This window comes from Phascolarctos cinereus, unplaced genomic scaffold (assembly GCF_003287225.1).
Source record: "Phascolarctos cinereus isolate Bilbo 61053 unplaced genomic scaffold, phaCin_HiC Scaffold_726;HRSCAF=1367, whole genome shotgun sequence".
Lineage (NCBI taxonomy): Eukaryota > Metazoa > Chordata > Mammalia > Diprotodontia > Phascolarctidae > Phascolarctos > Phascolarctos cinereus.
The window spans coordinates 179846800-179873261 of NW_027556098.1; the positions used below are offsets into that span (position 1 = coordinate 179846800).

General features: G+C 41.5%; 1 protein-coding gene across 1 annotated transcript in view; it reads left to right on the forward strand.

The window, feature by feature from the left end:
* Positions 1 to 26462, forward strand: part of GRAMD1B (GRAM domain containing 1B) — a 242825-nt gene that overhangs the window by 38766 nt on the left and 177597 nt on the right. The window contains 1 exon segment of the mRNA XM_078146908.1: positions 6864 to 6941. Coding sequence (XP_078003034.1) covers positions 6864 to 6941 — 78 coding nt within the window.

Genomic DNA, 26462 nt, shown 5'->3' on the forward strand with positions numbered 1-26462 from the left:
ACACAGTTAAAATAAGTGAATTTGGGGTAGCTAGGTGGCGCAGTGAAGAGAGCGCCGGCCTTGAAGTCAGGAGGACCTGAGTTCAAATGTGGCCTCAGACCAAACACTTGATACTTACTAGCTGTGTGACCCTGGGCAAGTCACTTAACCCTGATTGCCTAAAAAAAAAAAAAAGAAAAATAATAATAATAATAAAATAAGTGAATTTGAACAAGAGAGTTGCCAAACAAAAAAGCTGTGTAATGTCTGAGGGGGAAAGTGGTTACTATAGTGGGAGAAGGTTGGTGGTCTTTGAGTTGGGCTTTAAAGGATGAGACTTGACTGGCCTCTTTGGAGGGGCTTGTCTGACTGTTTTTTCAGTAATTTTCTCTGGTTCTTGTATCATCTAAGATTGTAAAGTCTTTTTTCTAACTCTTTGAGTAGTTACTGGTATTGGCAGAGGGGGTGCTGGAGCCAGCTCCTTTGGAACCCACTGTTATACCTTGGAAATAAACAAACCTACAAATTAGGACTTGATTTATTGTTTTGTCGATTATCTAGTCTTAAGTAAGTTCTGGAGAACATATATAACCTACATGAAATTGCTTAAGTACCATCTTAGGGAGAGGAGGAGGGGAAGGAGGAATGGAGAAAATTTGTAACTCAAAAAATGTTTTTAAATGAATGTTAAAAATTGTCTTCACTTGTAACTGGAAAAAGTAAAATACTATTAAAAAAGAAAGTGCTGGAGAAAATGCTAATAGTGCAAATTAAACTTAAGTGTGTGTGTTTGCCTTGTGTTCAGAGAGCCACTTGTTAAATATTTACTAGCACATCCCTGTGGGTATTTTGGCTTTGACCCCCAGCAAGCTGGGAAAGAACAAAGCCAGGAGACTAAAGCAATGTTCCTTGAGCTCATTTCTCTTGGGACTACTCTGTGGTTATAGGATGAGGGAGATAGCTTCTCTCCAGGAAGAGATTCCCTAACTTTTCATTGTAGCATGTTTCACTGACTTATACATCATTTAAGTCACCACTTTCTTCCTCATGCCTAACCTAAATCCCTCTTGCTTCAGTTAAGCTCTTCTTTCTCCTCTGGTCCGGAACAGCAGAACCTCTTATACTTGACTGGCACGGTATCTGTGTTAAGCTTTCCTGTAGTTATCCTGTCTGCAACTTAAATCATCTCAGTTCCTTCGGAGTTTCCTCATAAGGCCCATTAACAGTTTCATCACTGTTATTGCCCTCCACTGGACTGGCTCCAAGTCATCCCCATCTTGCAGGCATCGTGGCTTCCAAATTATATGCCCCACCCCAAGAAAGGATAGGCTAGTGTTGAGTGTTTCATGATTTTGCCCTTGAGGCTGACATCACACACTATTTTTCTTATGCCCTAGTATGGGGTTTTCTTTTTCCACAGTGATGTCAGGTGGCTGATTTGTTATAGAACCACATTTGCGTAAGGTACCAGGGCCTGTGGTATGGTGGTAGGAAAATTCAGTCTGGGAGGTGGTGGACTGCCCCACCAGGCAAGTGGTTCATTGGGATGACCTGAAATGGGAAACAGTGGAAGGAAGAGGTTTGGGGGTTGGGAGAGTTATTTAACTTCATGGGCATAGTAGGAGGCCTGTGGGCTAGGGTTCTATTTAGCTTACTCAAGGCTGATTGAATATCAGGGCTGGTTTTCTTCATCTCACACCTGTAACTATCACAAAAGCCTTCTGCTTGGTCTCTCTGCCTTATTTATCCACACTTATATAGTCCACTCTTTAAACTCAAATCACTCTGGCTCTCGTTGACTGGCCAGTAATAGGTCCCAGGCCAAGCCCAACTGGGTGTGTGCCTTGATTGGCTCAGAGCGAATGTAAATAGCAATTGTTTTTGTTTTAACCTGAAACCCTGAGCTTCTTCCTCTCCTAGATAGATTTTTTTTTTGGACTATTTAAAAGAGGCTATTCTCAGCCTTATTTCTTACCTGGCCTTAATCACTGAATGAGATTTTGCCTCAGTCAAAGTGAGACCTGTTAAAGACCTTAGCTTAAAAAGGTCGTGGTCTCCCACTATATCCAGAGCCATCTCCAGTCATCCTGATCCATATCTTGCCACTGGAACCCGATGACTCTTGGAGGAGAAAGTGGGACTGGTGACTTTGCACAGCCCTCCCTCACTTAAATCCAGTTCACTTGCATGTCATGGCATCACCTCCCTGATGTCATGGTCATCTTCAGTTATGAAGGACAAACAACAAGGAGCTTGATAATTTCCTACCTTGTTAGATTTCAGTGGCTTTATTATCTCCAGGATCAAATATAAAATCCTCTGTTTGGCCTTTAACTTCACCCATTCCTACATTTCTAGTCTTATACTTTCCTCCTCTCCAAGCACTCTGTTATCTAGTGACACTGGCCTTGCTGTTCTTTGAACAAGATACTCCGTCTCCCAGATCTGTTCATTTTCACTGATTCCCGCCATGCCTGGAATGTTCTCCATTCTTACCTCCAACTCCTGACTTTCCTGACTTCCTTTGAGTCTCAGTTAAAATCCTGCCTTCAGAAAGAAGCCTTTCCCCGTCATCCTTAATGTTTCTGCCTTCTCTGTGTGATTATCTCCAATTTATCCTGTGTATATAGCTTGTATGTTATAGTTGTTTGCAGTTTATCTCCTTGAGGGCAGGGCATTTTTTACTTTCTTGGTATCCCCAGGGCTTAGCACACAGTAAGTGCATAATAAATGCTTGTCTGACTAAGAGATGATGGTATTTACAAAATACCACAGAGTTTTAGAGATCCTTATTAAGAAAAATCCCCATGACTCCCTATGGATTTCTCAGAGAGGTGACTTGGTATAGTAGAGGGAATATTTATTTGGAGTCAGTGTAGACCTTGAGTCAAATTCTCATTACCACTGACCAGCTGTTGTGACCATTGGCAGGTTCTTTCATTTCCAGATTTTGTTTTCTCACCTGAAATGGGATTAATAATAGTACCCTACTTCACAGAATTATTGGATAGGAATAGGGCCTGGACCTGTGACTTTATAGATCCCACGAACTTTTCCCTCTACCAGTGTAGACTTTGTAGAGACCTTGTTGTTGTTTGTCCATTCTCGAAGAGAACCATGATATCAGGAAGCTGATGTCATGACCTGCCAGTGAACTGGATTTAAGTGAGAGAGGGCTGTGCAAAGTCCCCAGACTCATTTTCTCCTCATTTCATCGGGGCCAGGGGCAAGGTGTAGATCAGTACGACTGGAGATGGCACAGATGCAGTGGGAGACCTTGGCCTTTTTAAGCCAAGGTCTTTCCCAGATCTCAGTTTGAAGAAGCTGTTCATTGCCTCATTTCTTACCTAGTCTTAATCACCGAGTGGGTATAGGTTCTCAAAGAATTGCTTAGAGCAAAGGTGTTAAATGGACCAGATTAAGATGTAATTGGGAAATGTTTGTGTTGTTGGCATTTTTATTTATTTTATTAATATTAATTTGTGGTTTCATAAGTCAATATGCCATCTGCAAGGATCCATTTCTATTTGAGTTTGACACTAGTGGACTCAAGCACTGTGAGGTTCAGTTACTTGCCTAGGGAGATATAGCCAATATGTGTGAGAAGAAGGACTTGAACCATGGTCTTCCTGACTCTGAGGCAGACTGTGTACTATAACGTGATGCCTCTTAAAAGTTGTTTTGAGGACAAAAGGTGGGAGTTTTGTAATGAATTTTTGCAAACTTTAAAGCACTTCATAAATGATAGCTAAAATCAAGCTGTCCTCTCACCATATCCCAGCACAGATATCCCCATTCTTCCTTTCTAAATTCCCTTAATGTATTGTCTTCCCTAACTAGAACGTAAGCTTTTTGAGAGTAGGGATTGTTGCATGCTTGTATTTGTTTCTTTGACGCATAACAAATGCTCAGTAAATCCTCCTTCATTCCCTCCTTTCCTTCCTTCCTTCCTTCCTTCCTTCCTTCCTTCCTTCCTTCCTTCCTTCCTTCCTTCCTTCCTTCCTTCTTCCTTCCTTTACTCCCTCCCTCCTTCCCTTCCTTCCTCCCTTCTTTTCTTCCTTCCTTCCTTCACTCCCTCCCTCCTTCCCTTCCTTCCTTCTTCCCTTTCTTTCTTCCTTCCTTTACTCCCTCCCTCCTTCCCTTCCTTCCCTCATTCTCTCCCTCCCTTTACTCCTTCCCTTCCTTCCTTCCTTCCTCCCTTCCTTCCTCCTGTCACTCCCTCCTTCCCTTTCTTCCTTCCTTCATTCCTTCCTTCATTCCCTCCCTCCTTCCCTCCTTTCCTTCCTTCCTTCCCTCCTTTCCTTCCTTCCTTCCTTCCTTCCTTCCTTCCTTCCTTCCTTCCTTCCTTCCTTCCTTCCTTCCTTCCTTCCTTCCTTCCTTCCTTCCTTCCTTCCTTCCTTCCCTTTCATTCTTTCTCTCTTTTTCTTTCCTCTGTAGTTCTTTGGTTTGAAGTTGATTTATAACCGTTAGACAAAAGATAAATGATCATCACTATTATTAAGAAATACTATTTTCTAAGTAGATGGATGGTGCAGAAGGTAATCCAGTAGGCTTGGCTTGTGTTTAGTATAAAACCTTTGTATTTCCAGTGAATATAGCTTCTGTTATAAAATTTAGGTTTCTTGCCCCAGTTTGGTAGCCAATACTGACATCTAGTGGGTTTAAGGAGCTTACCTTACATGCCAAATGTACTTTTCCTGGTCTCTGTATCTGCAAAGCTTAGACCCCATAGTATGTTAGAGAAGGATATCCCTGGAAAGGAGCAAACTGAACCTAACCACACATCTTTAGAGACCAAAATCACAACACTCTAATTAATGTTGGGCTTTTCGATTGTTTGAAGTAGTTACCAATTCAGTTAGTAATAACAATAGTAAGTTATAGTAATAAGGTTTGAAAAAAAGTTTATATCCGTTACCTCATTTGAGTCTCACAATGATCCTCTTAGGTAGGTACTACAGCTATTATTCTCACCATTTAAAGATAACTAAGTTGAGGCTGAGAGACAAGATACGATTTTTTATCTAACTCCAAGTCTAGCACTCTAGCCACTACACCACGTTGCTAAAGGGTAGACCCTTGGCATCTCATCCTAATAGTGTGTGGTTTTAGCATTTCTGTTCATGCTCCGGTGCACGACCCTGTTTTAGCTTTAAAATGGGAGATCAATGAAATGAAGTTGGAACTTTTTGTCCTTTGAAGTTGCACAATACGGGATTTGCTATAGTCTCATGTGAATGTGGATGCTTGGTAAATAGAACAGGTAAAATATTACAGAACATTCTTTTGTGGAGGAATTTTGTTATAATGAATGCCATGCTGGAAAAGTGTACAAAGACTAGGGATGATTTACTGAGAGCCAGTAAATTAGCAGGTTAAAAGTGCTTCAAGCACAGTGGAGAGCAAAGAGAAAGATGGAAGACTGTTAAGAGTTGTGTGGTATTATTCTGAAGGTAGGTTATAAATTCAGGTAGATTTTCTCTGATTTTTGTTGTTCATTCATTTCAATTGTGTCCAACTCTTCATGATCCTATTTGGGGTTTTCTTGGAAAAAATATTGGAGTGGTTTGCAATTTCTTTCTCCAGTGGATCCATTTTGTCAGGCAGTCAGAGGTTAAGTAACCTGCCCAGGGTCACAGAGCTAGGTATGTCTGGATTTAAACTCAGGTCTTCCTGACTCCAAGCCCAGTGCTCTAACCACTGAGCTACTACCTGCCTCTAAGATTTTCTCTGATAGAAATGGGTAAAATAATTGAAGTGAAGGGACTTGGTTGCAGAAGAGAATAGCTTAATAGTTACTTTCTGACCTGTGTTGAAACAATCACTTGCTTTTCTGATAGAGTATGACCAGAGGTGAACAGACACTTGAATATGTGTTATACAGAATATTTTGTAAGGAATTAGCTGAGTTTCACAAACAAAAGCACCAATGGTAATCTACCAGGACACTGGGACAATTTTTTTTTGTCTAGATACTTCTATTGTGATGGTATTTGCTGTGGTGGATCTTACTGGTTTAAGATGTTTGTATATTATATTTGTTTGGAATAAATAAATAAGTGTTATCAATTATATAGTGGATTCTTATAATGAAGAGACTGGCAAGAGCTTCATTTTTAGTGAGGCCAATTGGAGAGTTAATAGGATAATAAATTTAAATCTGGAAGGAACTTCAGAGATCATCAAATTGTAACTGAATTGCAACATAGGATAAAAATTAGTTATCTGGAAGAATTTTGTGAGTTTAAGATTTGCTAAAAAGAGGGGACGAGATTACAAAATTGCATTCTTAGAAATTTTTAAATGTAGGAGAGATGCTTTTTCTCATTTGCCCTTACCTAATTTAAGAACGGCATAACCTTTTTTTTGAATGCAGGGGAATACACAAAATGGTCCCTGTGCCATTCTTTTAGCCCTGGGATTGCCTGAGTTCCGCATCTAGTGTTGTGCATTTATGTATAGGAGAGAGGTGAAATAGAGATTATGATTTTGTATCACCTATAGGGAAACTGAGGCATATGGAGAATATTTACTTAGTGTGGCAGAATATGAACCTGTCCCCAAAACCACAAAGGCAGAGGACAGGAGGGTGTGTGCAGTGGATTGGATTTCTATTGGGTCATTTGGCATGTGCATTATCAGTAAGTCAGTAAGCATTTATTAATTGCCTGCCGTATGCTAGGCACTGTGCTAAGCACTGCCTATCAGTATACCACTGTCCCATTTGCATTTGAGTGGCTAAATTCAGAAGGAATTGAATTTTTAAAAATTTCCCTTTTCCAGTCTGTTGATTACATTCAATGTGTCCAGTTCTAAGGCAAGAGCTACACTGAGCTGAGCAGACCTCTGACTGCTTGTGTCTATCTGTGTGTCTCTCCCCTCAGCAGTCAGCAGAGCAGTCAACAGAGCAGCCATGAGGATGATTCAAGCCGGTTCCTGAGCCCCCGGGTTCGGGAGGAGAGGTAAGTTCTACCCATATTTGGGTATTTGTGTTGGAAGAGAGGGGGTGGCGTAGGGATTCTACAAGGGTGGAGGAAGACTTTGCATTCACCAATTAATAGTTATGGCACTCTTACAGTACACTGGGCATTCAACTAGGGGACTGTAATAGATACTGGAGAGGTATGATATGGTCCATCACCTCAAGGAACTCACCTCTGGTTGCAGAGACAAGATAAAAACACATGGAACAATATGGGTAATCTATAATCAGGTACTGAACTGTGTAGTAAAAGGGCTGTTGGTGAACAGAACAGGGATTTAAACTTATGTGTTTCTTGTTGTAGATGATACTTGAGAACAGTTCTTGAGGCTTGACTATATAGCCTTGGGAAACAAGGAGGAAGTTCTTCGTTGTCTTCTACCTAAAGATGCAGGGGATTTTGACTAGGATTAGATCACTAGGATCATAGGCTTATAGCTCTAGAATTTAAAGGGACCTTAGAGGTCAGCTAGTCCAACACCATTTTATAGATGAAGAAACTGAGTCCTAGGCAGGTTAGGTGACTTGTCCAAGGTTATACAGGTTGTAAGTGGCAGAACTGGGATTCAGATTCTTTTCTTGCAGCAGGTACTTGAGCTGAACCTTAAAGGATGATTAATATTTGGATAGGTAGAGAAGAGGGGAGATAGCCATTTTAGTTTGAGAGGATAGCATTAGCAATAGTCCCAAGTAGTGTAGGAAATAATGAGGAGAATCCTGTGATTGAATTTGAGGATGAAAGGTAATTGTGTAGGTAGATGATCAGAGCTGTTATGAGGTATTTGGAATGGCAGGCAGAGGAGTTTTAAACTGAATATGTATTTTGTGAATTGAATTAACATGATGGGAAATGGGGAAAAATAAAATTGCAAATGTAAATTACAAACCCACAGGGTAGTGAAAATATTCATGAAGTTATAAGCAGTCTGTCACTTGTTACTAATGACAATGTGCGTTTGAAAAGTGGCATAAAACATGATATTGATGATGAGTAGGCCTGGAAAGGGAGGCAGGTCAGTCACATAGCAAAAATGAGATACCATAGAGAGAGATCCCAGTGATGCGGTTTAGGGGCTCAGGGGTGCTGGGATGCCAAAATCATAACACGCAGATCCTGTCCGAAAGAATTTGACTCAAGCCTTCTTTCAACCAAAGACAAGGTTTATTAGAACATCCATTATATTGGGCAGACTCTTAAGGAGTCTGAACATGGGTAAGCAGTGGCTAGATTATAAGAATCAAAGCCCATGGCTAGATTTTAAGAATCTAAGCCTCTTAATGGAGACGAGGTAGACCTCATATACAGAAAGATTAGGAGGGACCTAGGAGTGGCCAGTAAGGTGGGGTGAACAGAACTTCTGGGACCTGGATCCTGGGCCTAGGGAGAATGGAGCCTAGCTAGGATTAAGGGTGGGAAATGGCATGGGGCCATACATAGGGAGGTAAAACAAAGGAAGGCCAGACTAGGTTAAAGGTAGCAGAACTGGGAGATTGGGTGTAGCCACAACGAAAGGCCAGTTGATGGGATAATAGCCTCAGGTGAACACCAAGATTTGGCCATGTGGGAAAGTCCAGGGTTTTTCCTTTCTGGGGCCCAGATCCCCATCACCAGTGTACCATTCTGGCTGTTCAAAGTACTAGTAAAATGAGAGAAAGGTATGTCCAGAATAGTAAAGGATGTGAAGGATCCAAAGGTTTCTTTTTGTCTTTATGTAAAGAATATCCACACCCATGAAATCATACATTCCCCCAAAGTAAAAGTAAAGTAATACTGAAAGGGTTATAAGGACTAGAGTAGCAACATCTGTTTCCTGTGGCCTTCGAGGATTTTTTTTTAATATGGACATTTTCCAGTTTTCTAAATTTGGGGGCAGATTTGTGTTTTCTAAGGCTCACTTGCCCCTGTGACTAGCATGCTTCTGGGCAGCCTTCTACTATCATGAGCTTTTATGTATTCAGATCAAGAAAACTATTAGCATCACTCAAACATGAATAAAGGGTCAGTTTACTTACAAAATTAATAAAAAGGCAACTGAAAAAAAAAGATTTTAGATTTTTCATGCCACATTTCCCTTCATTAATGAGGATAACTGAGACTTGATTATATGTTATTGAGTCGTTTCAGTTGTGTCCAACTCTCCATGACCCCATTTGGGGTTTTCTTAGTAAAGGTATTGGAGTGATTTCCCATTTCCTTTTCCAGCTCATTTTACAGATAAGGAAACTGAGGCAAACAAGATTAAGCAATTTGCCCAAGGCCATACAGCTAGTGAGTGCCTGAGGCCAGATTTGAACTGAGGTTCTCCTGACTCCAGGCCTGGCTCTCCAGCCACTGCGCCACCTAGCGCCCTTAACTATAAAGCATGGAGAACAAAAATGGAGGCAATCCCATCTTCTTCCAGGAAAAGATGTAAGGAATTTTGACCAGGTTAAGTAAATAATTGCCTATATTCTGTGATTTGAGGTGCACTGAAAACATATTTGTCAGCGTTCTCTTGCTCAGAATATCACAGCTGCTGTTAGAGCCCTCCCTCCCTCCCTTCCTCACCTCTTTGTTTCTTTGTTTTTTTGTTTTTCTTCCTTCCTTCCTCTTCCTTCCTCTCCTCTTCTCTCTCTCTCTCTCTCTCCTCCCTCCCTCTTCTCTCCTCTCTCTCTCTCTCTCCTCTCTCCTCTCCTCTCCTCTCCTCTCCTCTCTCTCCTCTCCTCTCTCTCCTCTCCTCTCCTCTCCTCTCTCTCCTCTCCTCTCCTCTCCTCTCCTCTCTCTCTCTCTCTCCTCTCCTCTCTCTCCTCTCTCTCTCTCTCTCTCCTCTCTCTCTTTCTCTCTCTCTCTCTCTCTTTTCTCTTCTCTCTCTTTCTTTCTTTCTTTCTTTCTTTCTTTCTTTCTTTCTTTCTTTCTTTCTTTCTTTCTTTCTTTCTTTCTTTCTTTCTTTCTTTCTTTCTTTCTTTCTTTCTTTCTTTCTTCTCCATCCTACTACTGGACTTTTTTGCCTTTCTTTTTTTTAAAACTTGAATCTGTTTATTTCTCTTTAGGTACTCTGGTGACCCACCCCTCCTGGGAGCTCACTATATTGGCACTAGACTAAGGAATGACCCCTGATTAGCTTAGCCTTACTGCAGTTTAGAACTCTAAGCAATCCACCAACCTCAGCATCTCCAGTAGTAGATTACAGACATGCATGGCCAAGACCAGGTAGATTAATTTCCTTAAGCATTGCCTTCTCCAGATATTCTCCTAAAATGCAGGGACCTCTGAGAAGGGTAGCTCATTAAACTATTCTCATTTATAATTGAGTTAGCAATAATTCTCCCTTCTTAGAATATCATAGAATCTAGAACTGGAAAGAACCTTAGATATTTTTTTGTAACTTCCACATGTTTATAGATGTGATTACTGAGCAGAGAGGTACAGTGATTTGCCTGAAGTCATGCAGGTAAGTAGAGAACTGATTTGAACCCAAATCTTGCCATGCAACATACTTTTCTGTTTCTATTTTTGTTCTGACAGTGAAGGCTGGGGCAAGGTTGAAAGATACATTGTGGCACAGTGGGGAAAGTATTAGAGTTTCGAGAGGAGGTGGGTTTAAATTCTTGCTCTTCTGGTACTACCTGTGTGACTTTGGCCAAGTCACTGCCTCTGGGCTCATTAGTTTGCTCATCTATAAAAAGGAAAACCTTGAGTTTTCACTCGTGGTCCCTTTTAGCTCTAGATTCTATGGGCAGAGTCCTGGGTATTTGGGGATATAGACTGGTGAGGAGGGAGGATGGGAAAATTGACAGAGGAGCTGAGGGCACTGAGGTTAGGTTTCAGTTTTTTCATTGCTTTTCCTAGGACCGGTCCTGTGTGTGCAGGCTCCTGGATGTGGCAATTTCATCAATTTATATTTCCATAGCTTTTTAGGAATGTGGGGAACTGTAAGAATCCTGAACATTGAAAATAATGAAAATGAGAAGGAAAAAGATGGCAAACAAGAAGTGCAGATTAAAGGACTGGAGAGAGGATTGTGGATGGCCTTTATTAGTACCCTAACGTCAGTTGCAGAGATTCTGTGGCAGGTAGTACGTGCTGTTCTTTCTCTATAGTAAAGCCTGAAAAAAGAGGAAATGAGCTATAATTATAGCAGGGAGAAGTTAGGTTAGATATAAGAAAGAACTTCCTGACCATATGAGTAATTCCAGCATGGTTAAATATGGCATTGATAGAGCTTCATTTCCCAGAGATGTCAGAGGAAAGGAAGGTTATTTCTCAGGACAGATGTCTGGGATGCATTAGAGATGGTTCTGCATAGAGGCAGAAGGGCAGCTATGTGACACAGTAGGTAGAGCGCCAGGCCTGGAGTCTGGAAAAGTTATCTTCATCAATTCAATTCTGGCCTTAGACACTTGGTAGCTGTGTGCCCCTGGCCAAGTCATTTAACCCTCCTTTCCTTAGTTTCCTCATCTGGAAAATGAGCTGGAGAAGGAAATGGCAAACCACTCCAGTATCTTTGCCAAGAAAACCCCAAATGGGTCATTAAGAGTCAGACATGACTGAAATGACTGAACAACAATAGAGGCAGAGGCATAAGTAGGATGACCTGGAGCTGACTCTGTGATGAATAAGAGACAAAAAAAAAATCATCCAAGAAATGAGTTGCCACAAGGAAAAGACCAAAAACGTAGTTGTGAGGAAGAAATGTGTACTGTTAGATGTACTTCTCTGCAGGTAAGAATGCTGTTGGGAGGTAAGAGACAATAGGATATTGGAATGTCTAATAGGATTTCCCTGATTTCTATTTCTAGAGTATTGCTTAAAAAACCTAGATTAGAGCACCTTCAGATCCTAAATATTGTCATTTTAGAACAAGCCTCCTTGAATCTAAAGCCCTCACAGGACTGGCTTTGAATGAAACTACCCTGCATATGGCAAATGACCTGTTTGTCAGATTATCCACCTGTTGAGCAGCTGTTAAACTGATTATGACTAAGAGTTGGCTTGAGAATTGAGGCCTCAAAATATGTGCACTGAAGCATTTCTTAATCTCTCTCAGATCTAGCTATAGAGAGGAGAAAGAAGTAGGGCTGGGGGCTTTAGTTCTAGGAGTAACAGAAGACAAATTATGGGAACTCAAAATGCAGAGCAAGAAGGGATAGTGGATTGGCCCTAGGGAATGAAAGGAATTGCCTGGGGTCACAGCTGATTAAGCAGCTTCACCAGAAGATCAGTTTCCATCCATGCAGGCTCTTATGTTGCCATGTAGTTGATATTCATTCTTCCTCCTTCTAAGAGGAGTTGTGAAAATGATGGGGTGGGCCCAAGCCAAGATGTTAGCCCCTTGCCCCAAAGGGGATCTGACTCTAGTTTGTCTACAGGCCTCAGCCCCTCATCTCCCTTTGAAAGCCCTAGCTCTACCTTTTGATCTTATGCCTTTCAAACTTCTTCCTTCCAATTCCTCTCATTATCTATTTCATTTTGTCTACAGGCCCCAGAAAACCCTTAAACTGTTAGGTTCCTTATCTACTCCCCTTATCTCCCTTTGAAAGCCCTAGCCTCACCTTTTGATCTTATGCAGATGCCTTTCAAACCTGTAGCTTCCAGTCCCCTTCATTATCTGTTCCCATTGTCTATTCAGTTTCTCAGACCTTCCAATCTGAATTCTCACCTAGACTCTTTTCCCAGCCCCCTTCACTGGCCACTCAAAGTTTCTTCAGTGTATAAAAAATCCGCTCTGGCGCCCATTCAAACGCTGAGAATCTCTCATGCCCAAAAGGCTGAGCTTTTCTCACGCCCACTCGTCCTTACAGGCGTCACCTGGCCTATGTTTGTTATCACTAATAAACTTTTTCTCTGGCTGGAAGAAGATTTGAGTTGAATTCTTTCATGCAGGGCCCAGCATCACAATCTTGGGGGTTCCCCCAGCAGCACCCCCAAACCTCTAGACCTCTTCAACATCACAGGGTGATGTCTTGACTTTCAAGCGAATTGGATTTAGTGAGGCAGAGTTGTGCAAAGTCTATCAGCCTCGTTTCTCTTCCTGAGTTGTTGAAGTTCTGTGGCAGGACAAAGTCAATGCAACTGATGATGTCCCCATGCATAACCTGTCTGAGAGATTTGGGGATTAGCAGGCAGAGTCCTGAGAACCAGGTACTGCTAGAGATGAAACTCATTGAATCACAAGGGTACTGGAGTTGGAAAGGACCTTAGAGAAGTCACCAGGTCCAACATCCCACTGAATTTAGGACTCTGTTCTGTCCCTAACAAAGGGTTTCCCAGCCTCTTCTTGAACAATTTAGAGCAAAAGGATTCCTTACTTTGTTGAGTGACTAAACTCATTGTGGATAACTAATGCCGGACTTGGAGTTGGCAAAACCTGAGTTTGAATCCTGACCCCAGACTGTTACTCACAGTGTAATTCTAGGCTGGTCACTCAATCACTCAACCTCTTTGAGTCTCAGTTTCTTTATCTGTAAAAAGGGGGTAATAATAGCAACCTAAATTGTTATAAGGACCACATGCGCACTTTGCAAAACTTAAAGTGCTATATGAATGCTGGCTAGATGTTATTGTAATTCTTCTTTGTCCTGAGTGGCTATTTGCCTGCTATGAAGATTAAGTGTATTCATTAATTATTGGGTGCTAGAATTGGACCTAATGTAGTTGGGTTATACCCTGTACATTTATTAAGGCAGCCTCAGGTTGCATGAGATGTTTTAAGTAACCAATTTTATTGACCAACTAAAACCCTCAGATCCCTTTCATATTAATTTCTGTCAAACCAGGTATTTTCCTATCTTGTATTTGTACATTTGGTGTTTTAAAAGCAAAATGCAGAATTTGTGAAAGTTAAGAGGAATAAAATAAATTGGTTTTGTCCCAGCATTCTAGTCTGTTAAAAAAAATTGTGTCCTGATTCTGTCATCTGACATATTAACAATTTTTCTATAAGATTTATGTCATCAGTGGATTTAGTAAGCATGTTTTCATCTGAGTCACTCATAAAAATGTTGAATAGGATAGGGCCAAGGACAGAGCCCAGAACAGTGACCCCCTCTTGGAGCATAGAGATTCATTAAATAGCATGCTTCTGGTACAGTTGTTTAACCAGCTCTGACTCTATCTAAATTGTACTTTCATCTTGTCTATGTTTCACTATCTTATCCACAAACGTATGAGGAAAGACTTGAGAAGTCAGGGAAGCTGATATGATCTTAGGCTTCTCCAAGAGAGGTATGATGATATACAAGACTAAGGAGAAAAAAGTCTGCCACTTTCCTGTAATCAGTTCCCATCTGGAGTATTGTCTTCACTTCTGGGTGCCATGTTTTAGAAAGGAAATTGACAGGGTGGAATCATATCAAAGGCTATAGTCAGTCAATGAGAGGCTTCTTTGTCGTGCTAAGTGAGGATTGTTTGAGGAAACCGAGGATGTTTAACCTGGAGAAGAGAAGACTTTTTCGGGGAGAACATGATAGTTGTCTTCAAGTATCTGAAAAGGCTGTCACATAGAAAATGGATTGATTAGATGCACATTGTTCTGTTTAGTAATAGAGGGCGGAGCTAGGAACGATAATTGGAAGTTGTAAAGGGGCATATTAGGTTTCTAGAAGAAATATATCTTCTAGCAAAAGCATCTCTATTTGTAATGTGTAAAATAGATTCTTGTTCAGGTATGGATTAGATTAGGTGGCCTCTCAGCTCCAAGGTCCCACCCAACTCTCAGATTTTTTGATTCTGGGACATTAGAAATTCAAAGGTAAGTGTAATGAATCTTGATTTCAAGGCATCTGACATCTAATCAGTCTTATCAAAACAAGAAAGGAGGTCAGTGTGACGTGATAAATTCATAGTGAACCCATGTACTAGTTTTTTTTTGTACGTGTGTGTGTGTGTGTGTGTGTGTAAGTGCTATTTTTTTATTCCTCTATTTTAGACTTTTTGCTAGATGAGAAGGCTTGCAATATGTATCACATGCATTATCTCATTCCACTCTCACAACAGCCCTGTAGGGTAGGAACTACAGGTATTCTTTTTATTTCATAGCTGAAAAAAAAAACCACCTCAGAAAGATTAAGCAGTGGCCCCAAAGCTTAAGTATTGAGAAGGTGGAATTTGAAACCAGGTCTTTCCTGACTTCAGTTCCGGAGACATTTTTACTATAACACTTTGCTTCTCAAAATTAACTTTACTGAGATGTAGTTTCCAAGTACCTACCTACAAGATCACCAAAGGTCCCGTGCCATTTCAAAGGCCTTAACAGTCTGCCAACAGCTTACTTTTTATTCTCCTTCCTGCACACACTCTTCCAACCAGATCTACCTGTTCTTGCTTGTTTATGACTTCCCACATCTAGTCTATGCCTTTGGAAGGCATTCCCCGGTCCTGGAATGTTCTCCTTCCCCCCCCTTTGCCTCCTAGGCACAGAATCCCTAGGTACCTTTAACATTCAGCTCAATGACTTTCTCTTAACATGAGGCCTTAGTATCTTCCTCCCCCAGTTATTTTGTATCTCTCTCTCTTTCTCTCTCTTTTTGTTGATCTGTCATCTATCTACACATGTGTGTATATATATATATATGTATATGTGTGTGTATGTATATATATATATATTATTTTTTGTATTATGTTTATATTTTCTGTTTGTATGTTTATTCCCAATAGGATATAAGCTCTTTGATGATAGGGACTGATTTGTTTTTGACTTTCTATTCCCAGTGCTTAGCAAAGTCCTTGGCACAGAGTAGTAGTTTAATAAATGTTTACTGGCTGAATGAATGAATTCCTCTTATATTTATTTATTTATTTTTTTTAAAGAGTGAAATTTTCCTCTTTCTAGACTTCTGGGATCTTTGCAGGTGTGGCATCAATGGATTGTGAGCTTTTTCTGCTCATGCAGTTGGAATTGATCATTGGACAATTCCATAGCTCTTTTAACTAAAGTGTATTGCTTTCCTTGAAAAGAATTTCAAAAAGATTGCTACTAATTAGGAAGTATAGGTCTTTGGTCTTTCAGGCCCGAATAGGAGCAGAAGGGGTCTTACTCTAACATGGGACTGGTAATTTATATCTGTGGTAATTTGTTTGGGAAATATGAGGGTGAAGGGAAATGATTGTAATAATAATATAGCTAACATTTATATAGCATTTTAATATCTGCAAAGTACTTTACAAATATCATCTCATTTGATCTTTATAGTAACCCTGGGAGCTATCATTACCACCATTTCACAGATAAGGAAACTGAGTCTTAGTGAGGTTAAGTGACTTCAGCAGGGTCACACAGCTAGTAAGTGTCTGAGGTCAGATCTGAGCTCAGGTCATCTTGACTCCAGCCAGCACTCTATCCGTGGTATCACTATTGGCCTTATCCATCTCTAAAAGCTATGTATACTTTGTGAGATTGTAGCATTGTATAGTAGAAAGAGTATTAGGTTTGGAGGCAGAGGCACAGGTTTGAATTTGAGCTGTGCTGCTTACTCCCTGCCTAGCTTCGGACAAATCATTTAGTCTTCGTGGGCCTCAGTTTCCTCCTATGTAAGATGCAGGGTCTAGTCCAGGCCTGCACAATTTTGGGTGTTTCATGAAAAATGTAGAGGATGTTTTCCTCCACATTTTTCTGAGGGCCAATCGAAATCCTTTGGTGTGCTGCAAGCAGAGTGTGGGTCGTAAATGGCCCATGGGCTGCAGGTTGTGCAGGCCTGGTCTAAACTGTTATTGTTCAGTCATTCAGCCATGTCCAGCGCTGTGTGACTCCATGTACATTGTCCATGAGGTTTTCTTGGCAAACATACTAGAGTGGTTTGCCATTTTCTTCTCCACTCTGTTCCATTTTACAGATGAGGAACTGAGGCAAATAGGAGTTAAGTAACTTGCTCAGGGTCATATAGCTAGTAAGTGTCTGAGGCTGAATTTGAACTCACATCTTCCCGACTCCAGGCCTGGTGCTCTGTCCACCATACCACCCCAGCTTCCTCTAGACTAGTTGATGTTTAAGGGCTTTCCTATCTCCAAACTCTATCAAACAATAACCTAGGACCATGGGATTTATTGGACACAGTCTCACAATGAAAGCCTATCTTCTTCTACCCAATTTCTGGTCAGCCAGCCCTGAGAGGTGAAAAGAAAGTAAACTCAGTGATTGTGAATGCCGAGCACCTCACCTCTGGCCAGATGTTTCCTGGGCACTAAATATGGGGACTCAGATGGCTGTTCAGACAATGAGTCCAGGTGGCAGCAACGGTTCTACATGGCTGTTAACCTTTAGTGTTAGATTTTAGTAATTTGCTACTCGGTCTTCATGCCCTGTACCAGAGAGCCTGGGTTAAATATAAACTCAGAATGTTCTTGTTAAGAAGATAATTTATCAGGACTGAAAAGTTCTTTACATTTACCCTTTAGTAAATTTATAATCTCTCTGGGGAAGCTGAACTGCAGAGAGGTTGTGACTTACCTTGTAGCCTCCCTGAGTATCTTATATGTATGCTGTAGATTCTTATATATTTACATATTATCTTCCCTAAAAGAAAATAAGCTCTTAGTAGTACTAGAGGCTAGTACTCTTTCTACTATACAATGCTACAATCTCACAGTGTATATGTAGCTTTTAGAAATGCATAAGGTCAATGGTGACACAATGGATAGAATGCTGACTGGAGTCAAGAAGACCTGAGTTCAGATGTGACCTCAGACACTTACTAGTTGTGTGACCCTGCTAAAGTCACTTAACCTCTCTAAGACTCAGTTTCTTCATCTGTGAAATGGTGATAATGATATCTAGGGATTGTTTTCTTTCTTTATTTTTGGTCTTTGTGTTCCCAGCATCTTGCACTGTATCAAACACATACTAGGCACTTGTCAAGCTTTGTTGATTGGTCGACTGTAATTGGATACAGAAGGGATAGAGGCTAGATCTTTGAATGCATTGGGAAAAGGGAAATCCTTTCCAGAGTGGGTCTGTCCCTTCTCTGTAACTTTGTCACTGAGATGTTAACCATCTTGTTCAGGGTCACATAGTCAATGTTTATCAGACGTGGGATTTGCATCTAGTCATCCTGGCTTTTAGTCTGGTTCTGTATCCGCTATTCCACACCCATGGGACCTCTCTTTCTGAAGTCTGTTACTAAGAAAAAGTCTGGTTAAGCAGCTGCATTCATGTGGCTAAGAAGATCTTCAGGAAACTATAAGAATATATTAAATTCAAGATTTGTGGATTATCCTTGGTTATTTTTGTTTCAATTTGGGGTCTGTGGCACCAGGACATTCTCCTTTTTTTTTTTTTGGAGGGGGTTGGTCCTTCTAGTACATATTTAGGTATTATAAACCATTTCAGTAAAAGTCTAAGCTAAACACAGGTAGCACTAAATCTTGCAAAGAATTAAAAAAAATTGTAATGCACCACAAAGCAAGATACAAGTGAATTTTGAGGTCTAGTAGAAGAGACAATGCATTTAGACAAGAAATCTGCATCTGAATATTGTCTCTGTGACTGTCTTTGGGACCACAAGTAAGTTGCTTCTGGGCTTTGGTTTCCTTATCTGTTAAATGAGAAGGCTGAAGGGCCCAAGAACCCTTCCAGTTCTAAATATTATGAACCTATAGATTATATAGACAATGGTTCCATTCTAGTAATATCAATTTAAATTGTGGTTGCTCAGGTCAAATTCTGAAAAAGTCTCGATCTTCCCTTCTGTCTTGAATTTTTTTCTTCACATTGGAGACCCTCTCCATTCATGGATGTACAAACCCAGTGGATCTTGCTTGGGTAGTAGTTATACTTCTCTTCCTTTCTGTTTGCTGGGATGGTCCAGGGATAGTAATCTGGAGCCTTTCCATCGTGGGGACCCCACTCAGACTCTGGGATGGCTGGTTTTCAATATGGCCCTCATGAATGAAGCCTTTCTTCTTCTGCTTCCTTCCTTCTAGAGAGACTATGGGGTCTCTGGAGTGTTCCTTAATCACCCATCAAGAACTTGACTCTGAATAAACACATACTTTGTAGCTAATGCTTCCTCTCATATGTTTCCATCCAATTAACATACTTGATCATTTTGAAGAATTTTGTGTCCTGCTATGGGATGGACTGAAGCAGAAGCAAGCAGTATGCTAGGATCATAGGGAGACTGGCATTAATACCAGTGGTTAGGGTTGTACTCCTCATGCCTTGGTGGCCTCTAATATGTTACATTTCCTTAATAAGCAGCCCAAGAATTTAGTTTGCCCCAGATATTAGTGCAAAGTATTTCTGTCCCCAAGAGGGAATTTAAAGGGGAATGTGGGACCTTGAAATCAGCTTTCTACTGCAAGTCAAGTTGTCTCAGGAGAGCCTTTCTTTCAAAGCAGTTGCATTAAAAGGAACATTTTGTAGGCATATAGACACATGCCCAGGAATTAACATTTTCATAGAATAATTCAATCAACAAGCATCTATTATTAAGCTTGGTTGTGCCAAGTGCCTATGTGTGGCACTCTGTGTGACTGGGTGCCAGTCATTGTGTTAAGGACTAGGGATATAAGGAGAAAGGCAAGAGTCCCTGCCCTCAAGGAGCTTACATATAGCTTGGGGTGGGGTTGGCCATTGCCTGGCACCAGGTATATAAATAGGCAGGTGATGGATGGCATTAGTAGCTGGGGGTGGGGGAAGCAGGTGGGAATCAGGAAAGGCTTTGTGTGGAAGGAGAAACTATTGTTTCTGAGAGTTGGGGGTGAGGAGAGAATGAGTTTCAGGCCCAGAGAATGGTTGGTGGGAAGGTAGGAGACTTAGTGGTGTGTGTGAGGAATAGCAGAAAGGCCAGTTTGGCTGGATTGCAGTGTATGGGAAGGGAGGTAGAAATGTTTATCAGGTCTGGAAAGGTTGGTTGGAGCCAGGTTGTGAAGAGCTTTTGAGCTGGAAAGGACCTTAAAGGTTATCTAGTCCCTCCACCCTGATTTTCTCCCCATGGGCTGTTACAGGTGGAAAGGATCCTTAGAGATCATTTAGTCTAGACTTCACATTTTTGTAGACAAAGAAACTTAGAGCCAGAGAATTGACTTGACTTCTCCAAAATAACAGCAAATTAATGGCAGAATTGGGACAAAAACTTTACAGTCCCACTCCAGTGATCCGGTTCAGGGCTTCTTAAACTTTTTCCACTCTTGACCCCTTTTCACATTTTGGCATTGTTTGTTGGTATTGTGTGCCCTGAGGGCATTTGCTCTGCAAAGTTCGCATGCTTTGTGTTCAGAACCAAGGCTGCAGTGAAGTTTTGAGATACAACACATGCAAACTCTGCCAGAAACACCTGGGGTTTAACCACATGTTTGATTTTTAATTGATTTTTGGTCATTGCTCATTCAGAAACCTTTTACTGTTGCCAAATTTTTCATGACCCCATGGGATCATGACCCACAGTTTAAAAAGCTTGGGTCTACTTGACTTCAAATTAAATTGATTTTGATTCTTCAAAATGAACAAAAACTTGTATGCCTGGAGCTAAATTTTACTCTCAGTCTGTGTAACATTTATATAATATCTATATAGCATACAGAACTTTATTTTTTCCCCTCTTCTCCCTTGTGTAGGACATAGCATATGTGCAGTTGTAGAGTATAAAGGAAGTGGTCCATGGCCTACTAAGGTGGCTGTTTTACAGAAAAAGGGAAGCCACTCCAGAGTAGTCTTCAAGTCTGAGGTTTTCCTTCGTTCCAGGGCTCTGTCCTATCAGGATGGTCTCAGAAAATGACTTTGGGTCAATCAGTCAATAAATATTAAGCACCTACTATGTGCCAGGCACTGTGCTAACCACTGGGAATACACACAGAAAGCTAAAGACACTCCTTGCTCTTAAGGAACTCAGTCTAATGGGAGAGACAACATGCAAAAATTATATATAAACAAACCATATACAAGATAAATTAGAAATTATTAACAGAGGGACAGGATGGCTAGCATGAAGGGGGACTGAGAAAGGCTTTCTGTGTAAAGTGGGGTTTTATCTGGGACTTAAAGGAAGCCATGACACAGAGGTACAGAAGTACATTCCAGGCATGTGGGGCAGCTAGTGAAAATGCCTGGAATTAGTCATAGAAGGGATTTTGGAAAGGAGCTGTATTGAGTAAGATCATCAGATCTTAGCTATGGAGCTCAAAAGGACCTCAGAAGCCATTTGATCCAAACTCTTCATTTTCCAGAGAGTTAACTGAGGCCTAGAAAGGTTGTGACTTGCCCAGGGTCACAGAGCTAGTAAGTATCCGAGGCTGGATTTGAACACAGGTCTTCTTGACCCCTGAGCCAGTGCTCATGGTATGAGAAGCAGAAGGATTACTTTGAGTCTTGGCACTCCTACATAGTCTGTTGCCTTGTACTAATAATGACTTTAGCTCTTTGGGCCTCAGTGTCCTTTCTATAAAATGGGAGAAAATCATCTTTCTGTTACTTATGTCTTATACTGGTTGGTAAGATCAGATTAAACAATAAACCTTTAAAGCCCTTTGCAAAGATAAAAGAGTATTATAGAAATATCAGCTAGCTTTAGCTTTGGGGGGAGGGTGGAAGTGTCCTTTTGGGAGTTTGTTGGGGGAAAAAGAGAGGAGCTTATCAAAGTCTGAGGCTGCTAACTCCCACTTGGGGAGTAGGAAATGTTAGTTCAGCTACCTAATTTCAGTGAAACCAGCCCACATTTTTTGGAAATCCAGGCTGTTGATTGTTACTAAATGGGCTCAGTTGCTTACAAGGCCTTTTTTTTGTGCCTGCAAAACTCATCTTCCCAAACGAGGCAGGTGGATGACTGCCTTGGAGACTAGATGAATACCATCTAGCTGTTTGGCCAGTCTGTGGAAAAGGTCCTTTGATTGTTCTGCAGAGGGTTTATTTATGTCATTAATACATAGAGTGTATGTTTTTTTGGGGAGAAGAGTGGAGATGGAGAGGGGTGTGGGCCTGTGATTTCATGCATTTGGCTAATGCCAAATGTGGAAACTCCTCCCACTGTTGCAGTTTGGCAACTCTCCAGCGATTTACAGTTTTAGAGAGTTTCCTGAGACACTGAAAGATTAAATTAGCTTAAAGATTAAATATGTGTGAGAGGTAGGGTTTGAACCCAGGTCTTCCTGATTCTAGTAGGGGGCCATCTCCAGTCAATCTGATCTCTATCTTGCCATTGAACCCAGATGGTTCCAGAGGAGAAAGTGAGGCTGGTATAGCCCTCCCTCACTAAATCCAATTCACTTGCAAGTCATGGCATCATCTTCTTGATGTCATGGTCCTCTTTGAGAACGAAGGACAAACAACAATCTTGATTCCAGTAGTATTCTGTCCACTTTGCCATGCCACTTCACTTCTAGTACATACTGAGCACTTAGGGGTTTGCAGTGTTAAGCTGAATGGAGAGCCATGGTTGCTTATAAATCAAAGCATACAAGTCCTGCCTCCTCTCTATACCCCCTCCCCAATAAAAACGATTCACCCCTCCCCCCCAAAAAAAGTTGAATACTTTTCTCCTTTATAGACAGATCCAGGCCAATTTTTAATAAGTAACTACCTTTGGGTGCGTGGATGCTTTTACTCACAGATTCCTAGGTCACAGTTTTTTTTTTGTACAGGAAAATTGAAGCCAGAAAAGGGAAGGGGGAGGGAAAAGAATAAGTATTTCAGAAGCCCTTGTTTTGTGCCAGGCACTGTGCTAAGTGCTTTATAAATATCCCATTTGGTCCAGAGACGGCATGATATTTTTCCTGGGTCATCCAGTGAGTTGTTGGCTAATTGAAGACAGGGATCCTGGTAAGGCATTATCATTAGACCTTTACTCTCTCCTGATTTCTGGGATTAACTACACTTTATCCTACATGGACATCAAGAAGAGGCAGAGACAATCTAAGACATCTCCAGAGGCCTCAGGATGGAAAATGCTGTCTACATCCAAAGAAAGAACTATGGAAGTCGAATCGCTATCACTTATTTTTACCTTCTGTTGAGTTTTGTTTCATCTTTCTGATGGTTCCTCCTATTGGTTTTAATTTTTACTTACAACTTCATTAGTGTGAAAATATGTTTAATGGGTATGTAAACGTAAAGCCTATATCAGATTGTGCTCCATCTTGGAGAGTGTGGCGGGGAAGGAAGGGGGAGAAAAATTTTCAACTCAAAAGCATATGGAAGTGATTGTTGATTAATCAAAATAAATTAAAAAAAAAAAGAAGAGGCAGAGACCACCACATGGAAGTAAAATGGGAACAAAGTGATTCAGAAGCTTTGAAGCTTGACCTGACATCCACACACTTTAGATTTCTGAAGACCCTTTACTCCTAAGAGCTCAAAATACTGTCATAACTTACACATTATACTTCTCATTATGCCCTCTGTAGATGGTAGAGAGGGTAGGAATGAATTTATTTTGCAGGCAGGGAGGACATAGCAAGTCAGGAGTAGATTTGGAAGTGATATCTGGGTCCCCTGGTTCCCATTCACCCAAAGGCTCTACCCACTGGATTGTATGGCTTTCCATTGGAAGGAATGATCTTTCCTGTATTTATCTGTATCTCAAAATAACATATTTTCAGAGCTATCTACCTGCATGCACCTGCCTGGCTGCTGCTGAGGTCTGAATTCCCTGTGGTCCTGTGGACACTCAGGTGATTTCTCGTATTAGCTGCTCTACTCTGTGGCAGGAGCCAAATTGCAAACCCTTGGGGAGCTGTGCCCGCCGGCCATCTCCTCTCCCCCCCCCCGCGGACATCACATGCAGGTACAGCTCTATATTTCCTTCTCTGAGGATGAAAGAAGGGATGGAACTCATGGAGCATCCAGGATGCTGCCAGATGTTGAAGGATGGGGGAACAGTTGGCCTGGACTTTGCCTCCTCCGGAAATCATAAGGGCAGTTAATATTTTTGAACTTCATGCTCCCTGGTTCCACAACCTGCTTGTTTTAGATGTGGGCTGGGAGGGGGTGGGGAGGGCCCTCCTGCCAGGAGCAGGTACAGCAGCAGCAGCTCTCCTGGCTCCTAGGCTCTCCTGAGTGGCTCTTTCACCCCTCTGAGCTCCCTGCTGCCATGTGGCCCATGCACCCCTGAGCCCCAGAATGGTACAGAATCTTCACCCAGAGACTGTCTCCTGCAGTACAGCAGTGAAGCAGGCCTGCCACTACCATGTGTCATCCCTGAGGAAGAAGCTGTCATTCCGACGAGTCAAGTAGGTAACAGGGGGCTCCTTGGAGATACAAGGGCTTCTTGGCTTTTCATCTGGCTTGGGCTTCTCCTGGGGATCCGAGTAGGGGAAGGTGAATCTGGTAGCACTCATCTGTTTTAGGAGGATATTTTAATACAAATGATGGGGAGACCTGAGGAGGGGAGCAGAGAAATCTGTTCAGAGCAGATTTTCAAAAGATCCACCAGGGGGAGGAGGGAGGGAAGTGAAGGAGAGTTTCACTAAATGAAGAGTGGGGGATGAAGGTGGGAAGTGGAGTGTTTGTGAGTTAAGATGCCTGGATTCCATCCTTTCTCAGAGGACCACAGAGCCAGAGGGGATTTCAGAGGTCCCCTAGTCCAATCTCTTCATTTTACAGAGGAAGACACGGAAACCTTGGGGTAGGTTAACTGACTTGTCTGAGAGTAGTGGCAAAGCAGAGATTGGAACTTTGGTCTTCTGACTCCCAGATCCATCAATCTTCCTTCCTTCCTTCCTTCCTTCCTTCCTTCTCCTTCCTTCCTTCCTTCCTTCCTTCCTTCCTTCCTTCCTTCCTCCTCCCTCCCTCCTCCCTCCCTCCCTTCCTTTCTCTCTCTCTCTCTCTCTCTCTCTCTCTCTCTCTCTCTCTCTCTCTCTCTCTTTCTCTCTGTCTCTCTCTTTCTCTGTTTCTCTCTCTCTCTCTCTCTTTCTCTCTTTCTTTCTTTCTTTCTTTCTTTCTCTCTCTCTTCTCTTTCTTTCTTTCTTTCTTTCTTTCTTTCTTTCTTTCTTTCTTTCTTTCTTTCTTTCTCTTTCTTTCTTTCTTTCTTTCTTTCTTTCTCTTTCTTCTTTCTTTCTTTCTTTCTTTCGTGTTTCTTTCTCTCTGACTTTGGGGAATAAGAGCCTCTTGTTTCCAGGGCAGCATAGTCTAGTTGGTAAAGTGCTTGGAGATCCCCGAAGGGAGGAGCCTTAGCAATTTGGGGGGATAGACATAGGGATGCACAGTGATGGGATTTGGGAAGCCCAGAATTCCCCCTTAACTTTTCCACTTGGCACTGCTTCCTGATCCTGCCCTTCCTTTGTGCCAATGGCAATAAAAGATATCAGAGAGAAGTGTGTCCCTAACCAGGGAAGTGGAACCTCATTTCTCTTGAGGCAGTTAGTACATTACCTTCTCACTGAACATTTTTCTCTATTGCTTCATCAGAAGTTGGGACAAAGGAGAATGGGGAAGGGGTGTGTGCAGATTAGAGCAAGGTAGGTAATTCCTCATTAAATCCTTGCCCGCTGTGCCGAGCCAGCTGTAAGTAAGGAAAATGGAGCAGTCAGTGTCTCTAAGAGTATAGACAGAGGTAGTGAAAAGTAACCTGGTACAAGTTTCCTTTACGAGTACAATGGAGAGAGCACAGGATTTGGAGCTGGTGGGTGTGAGTTCAAATCTTAGTGCCGGGACCTGGGATAAATCAACTTAACCTTTCTGGGCTTGGGTTTCTTCATCTGTAAAATAAAGAGGTTGAACTACCTTGGAGGTCTGTTCTGGCTTTATAACGATAATCCCCGGGAGGAATGGAGTGCTGGAGCTAGATGAGAACAAGAGAAGAGGAATGGGGAGAAAAAAGGAAGCAGAAGATTAATAAGAGTAGTGATAATAATAATATAACAGTAATTAATAACCTTGGCAGAGCACTTTAAAACTCATACAGGACTTCCTTTCAATATCCCTGGACAAAGGTAGTACAGATATTATTTTCATTTTTATAGATGGGGAAACTGAGGTTTAGAAAAGTGAAATATCTTGCCCACAGTCACACAGAAGGTAAGTGTTCCAGGTGGTACTGGAACCCCTGGCCTTTTGACTGCTAAATTCAGCTAGTTTTCTTCACAAGGCAAGGAGAAAGGAAGTAAATTGGAAGAGTAGAGAGAGGGAGAGAGTAGAGGCCTGTAAATGAGAGACTAGTGTGCACATGTAAAGGCAAAGGGACAAACTTTCTCTTTCCTCTTAGTCTCTTGTACTGACTGAGCCAGTCAGTGTTCTACCAATGGCCCACTGCTGGGGACAATTTTCAACACTAAATTCTTTTTTAAATATATTTTTATTTATTTCATTAAATATTTCCCAATTACATTAAAATTTTTTGACATTCATTTTTAAATATTTTGAGTTCCAAATTTTCTTCTTCCTCCTGACCCTCTCACCCCTTGAGAAGGCAAGCAGTATGCAAGACATATTTCATATTAGCTGTGTTGCAAAAGAAGACACATAAAAAACCCAAGAAATGTACAGAAAGTGAAAAAAAGCATACTTTAATCTGCGCTCAGAGTCCGTGAGTCCTTTTCTGTAGTGGTGGATGGCTTTTTTCATCATGAGTCTTTTGGAATTGTCTTAGATCATTG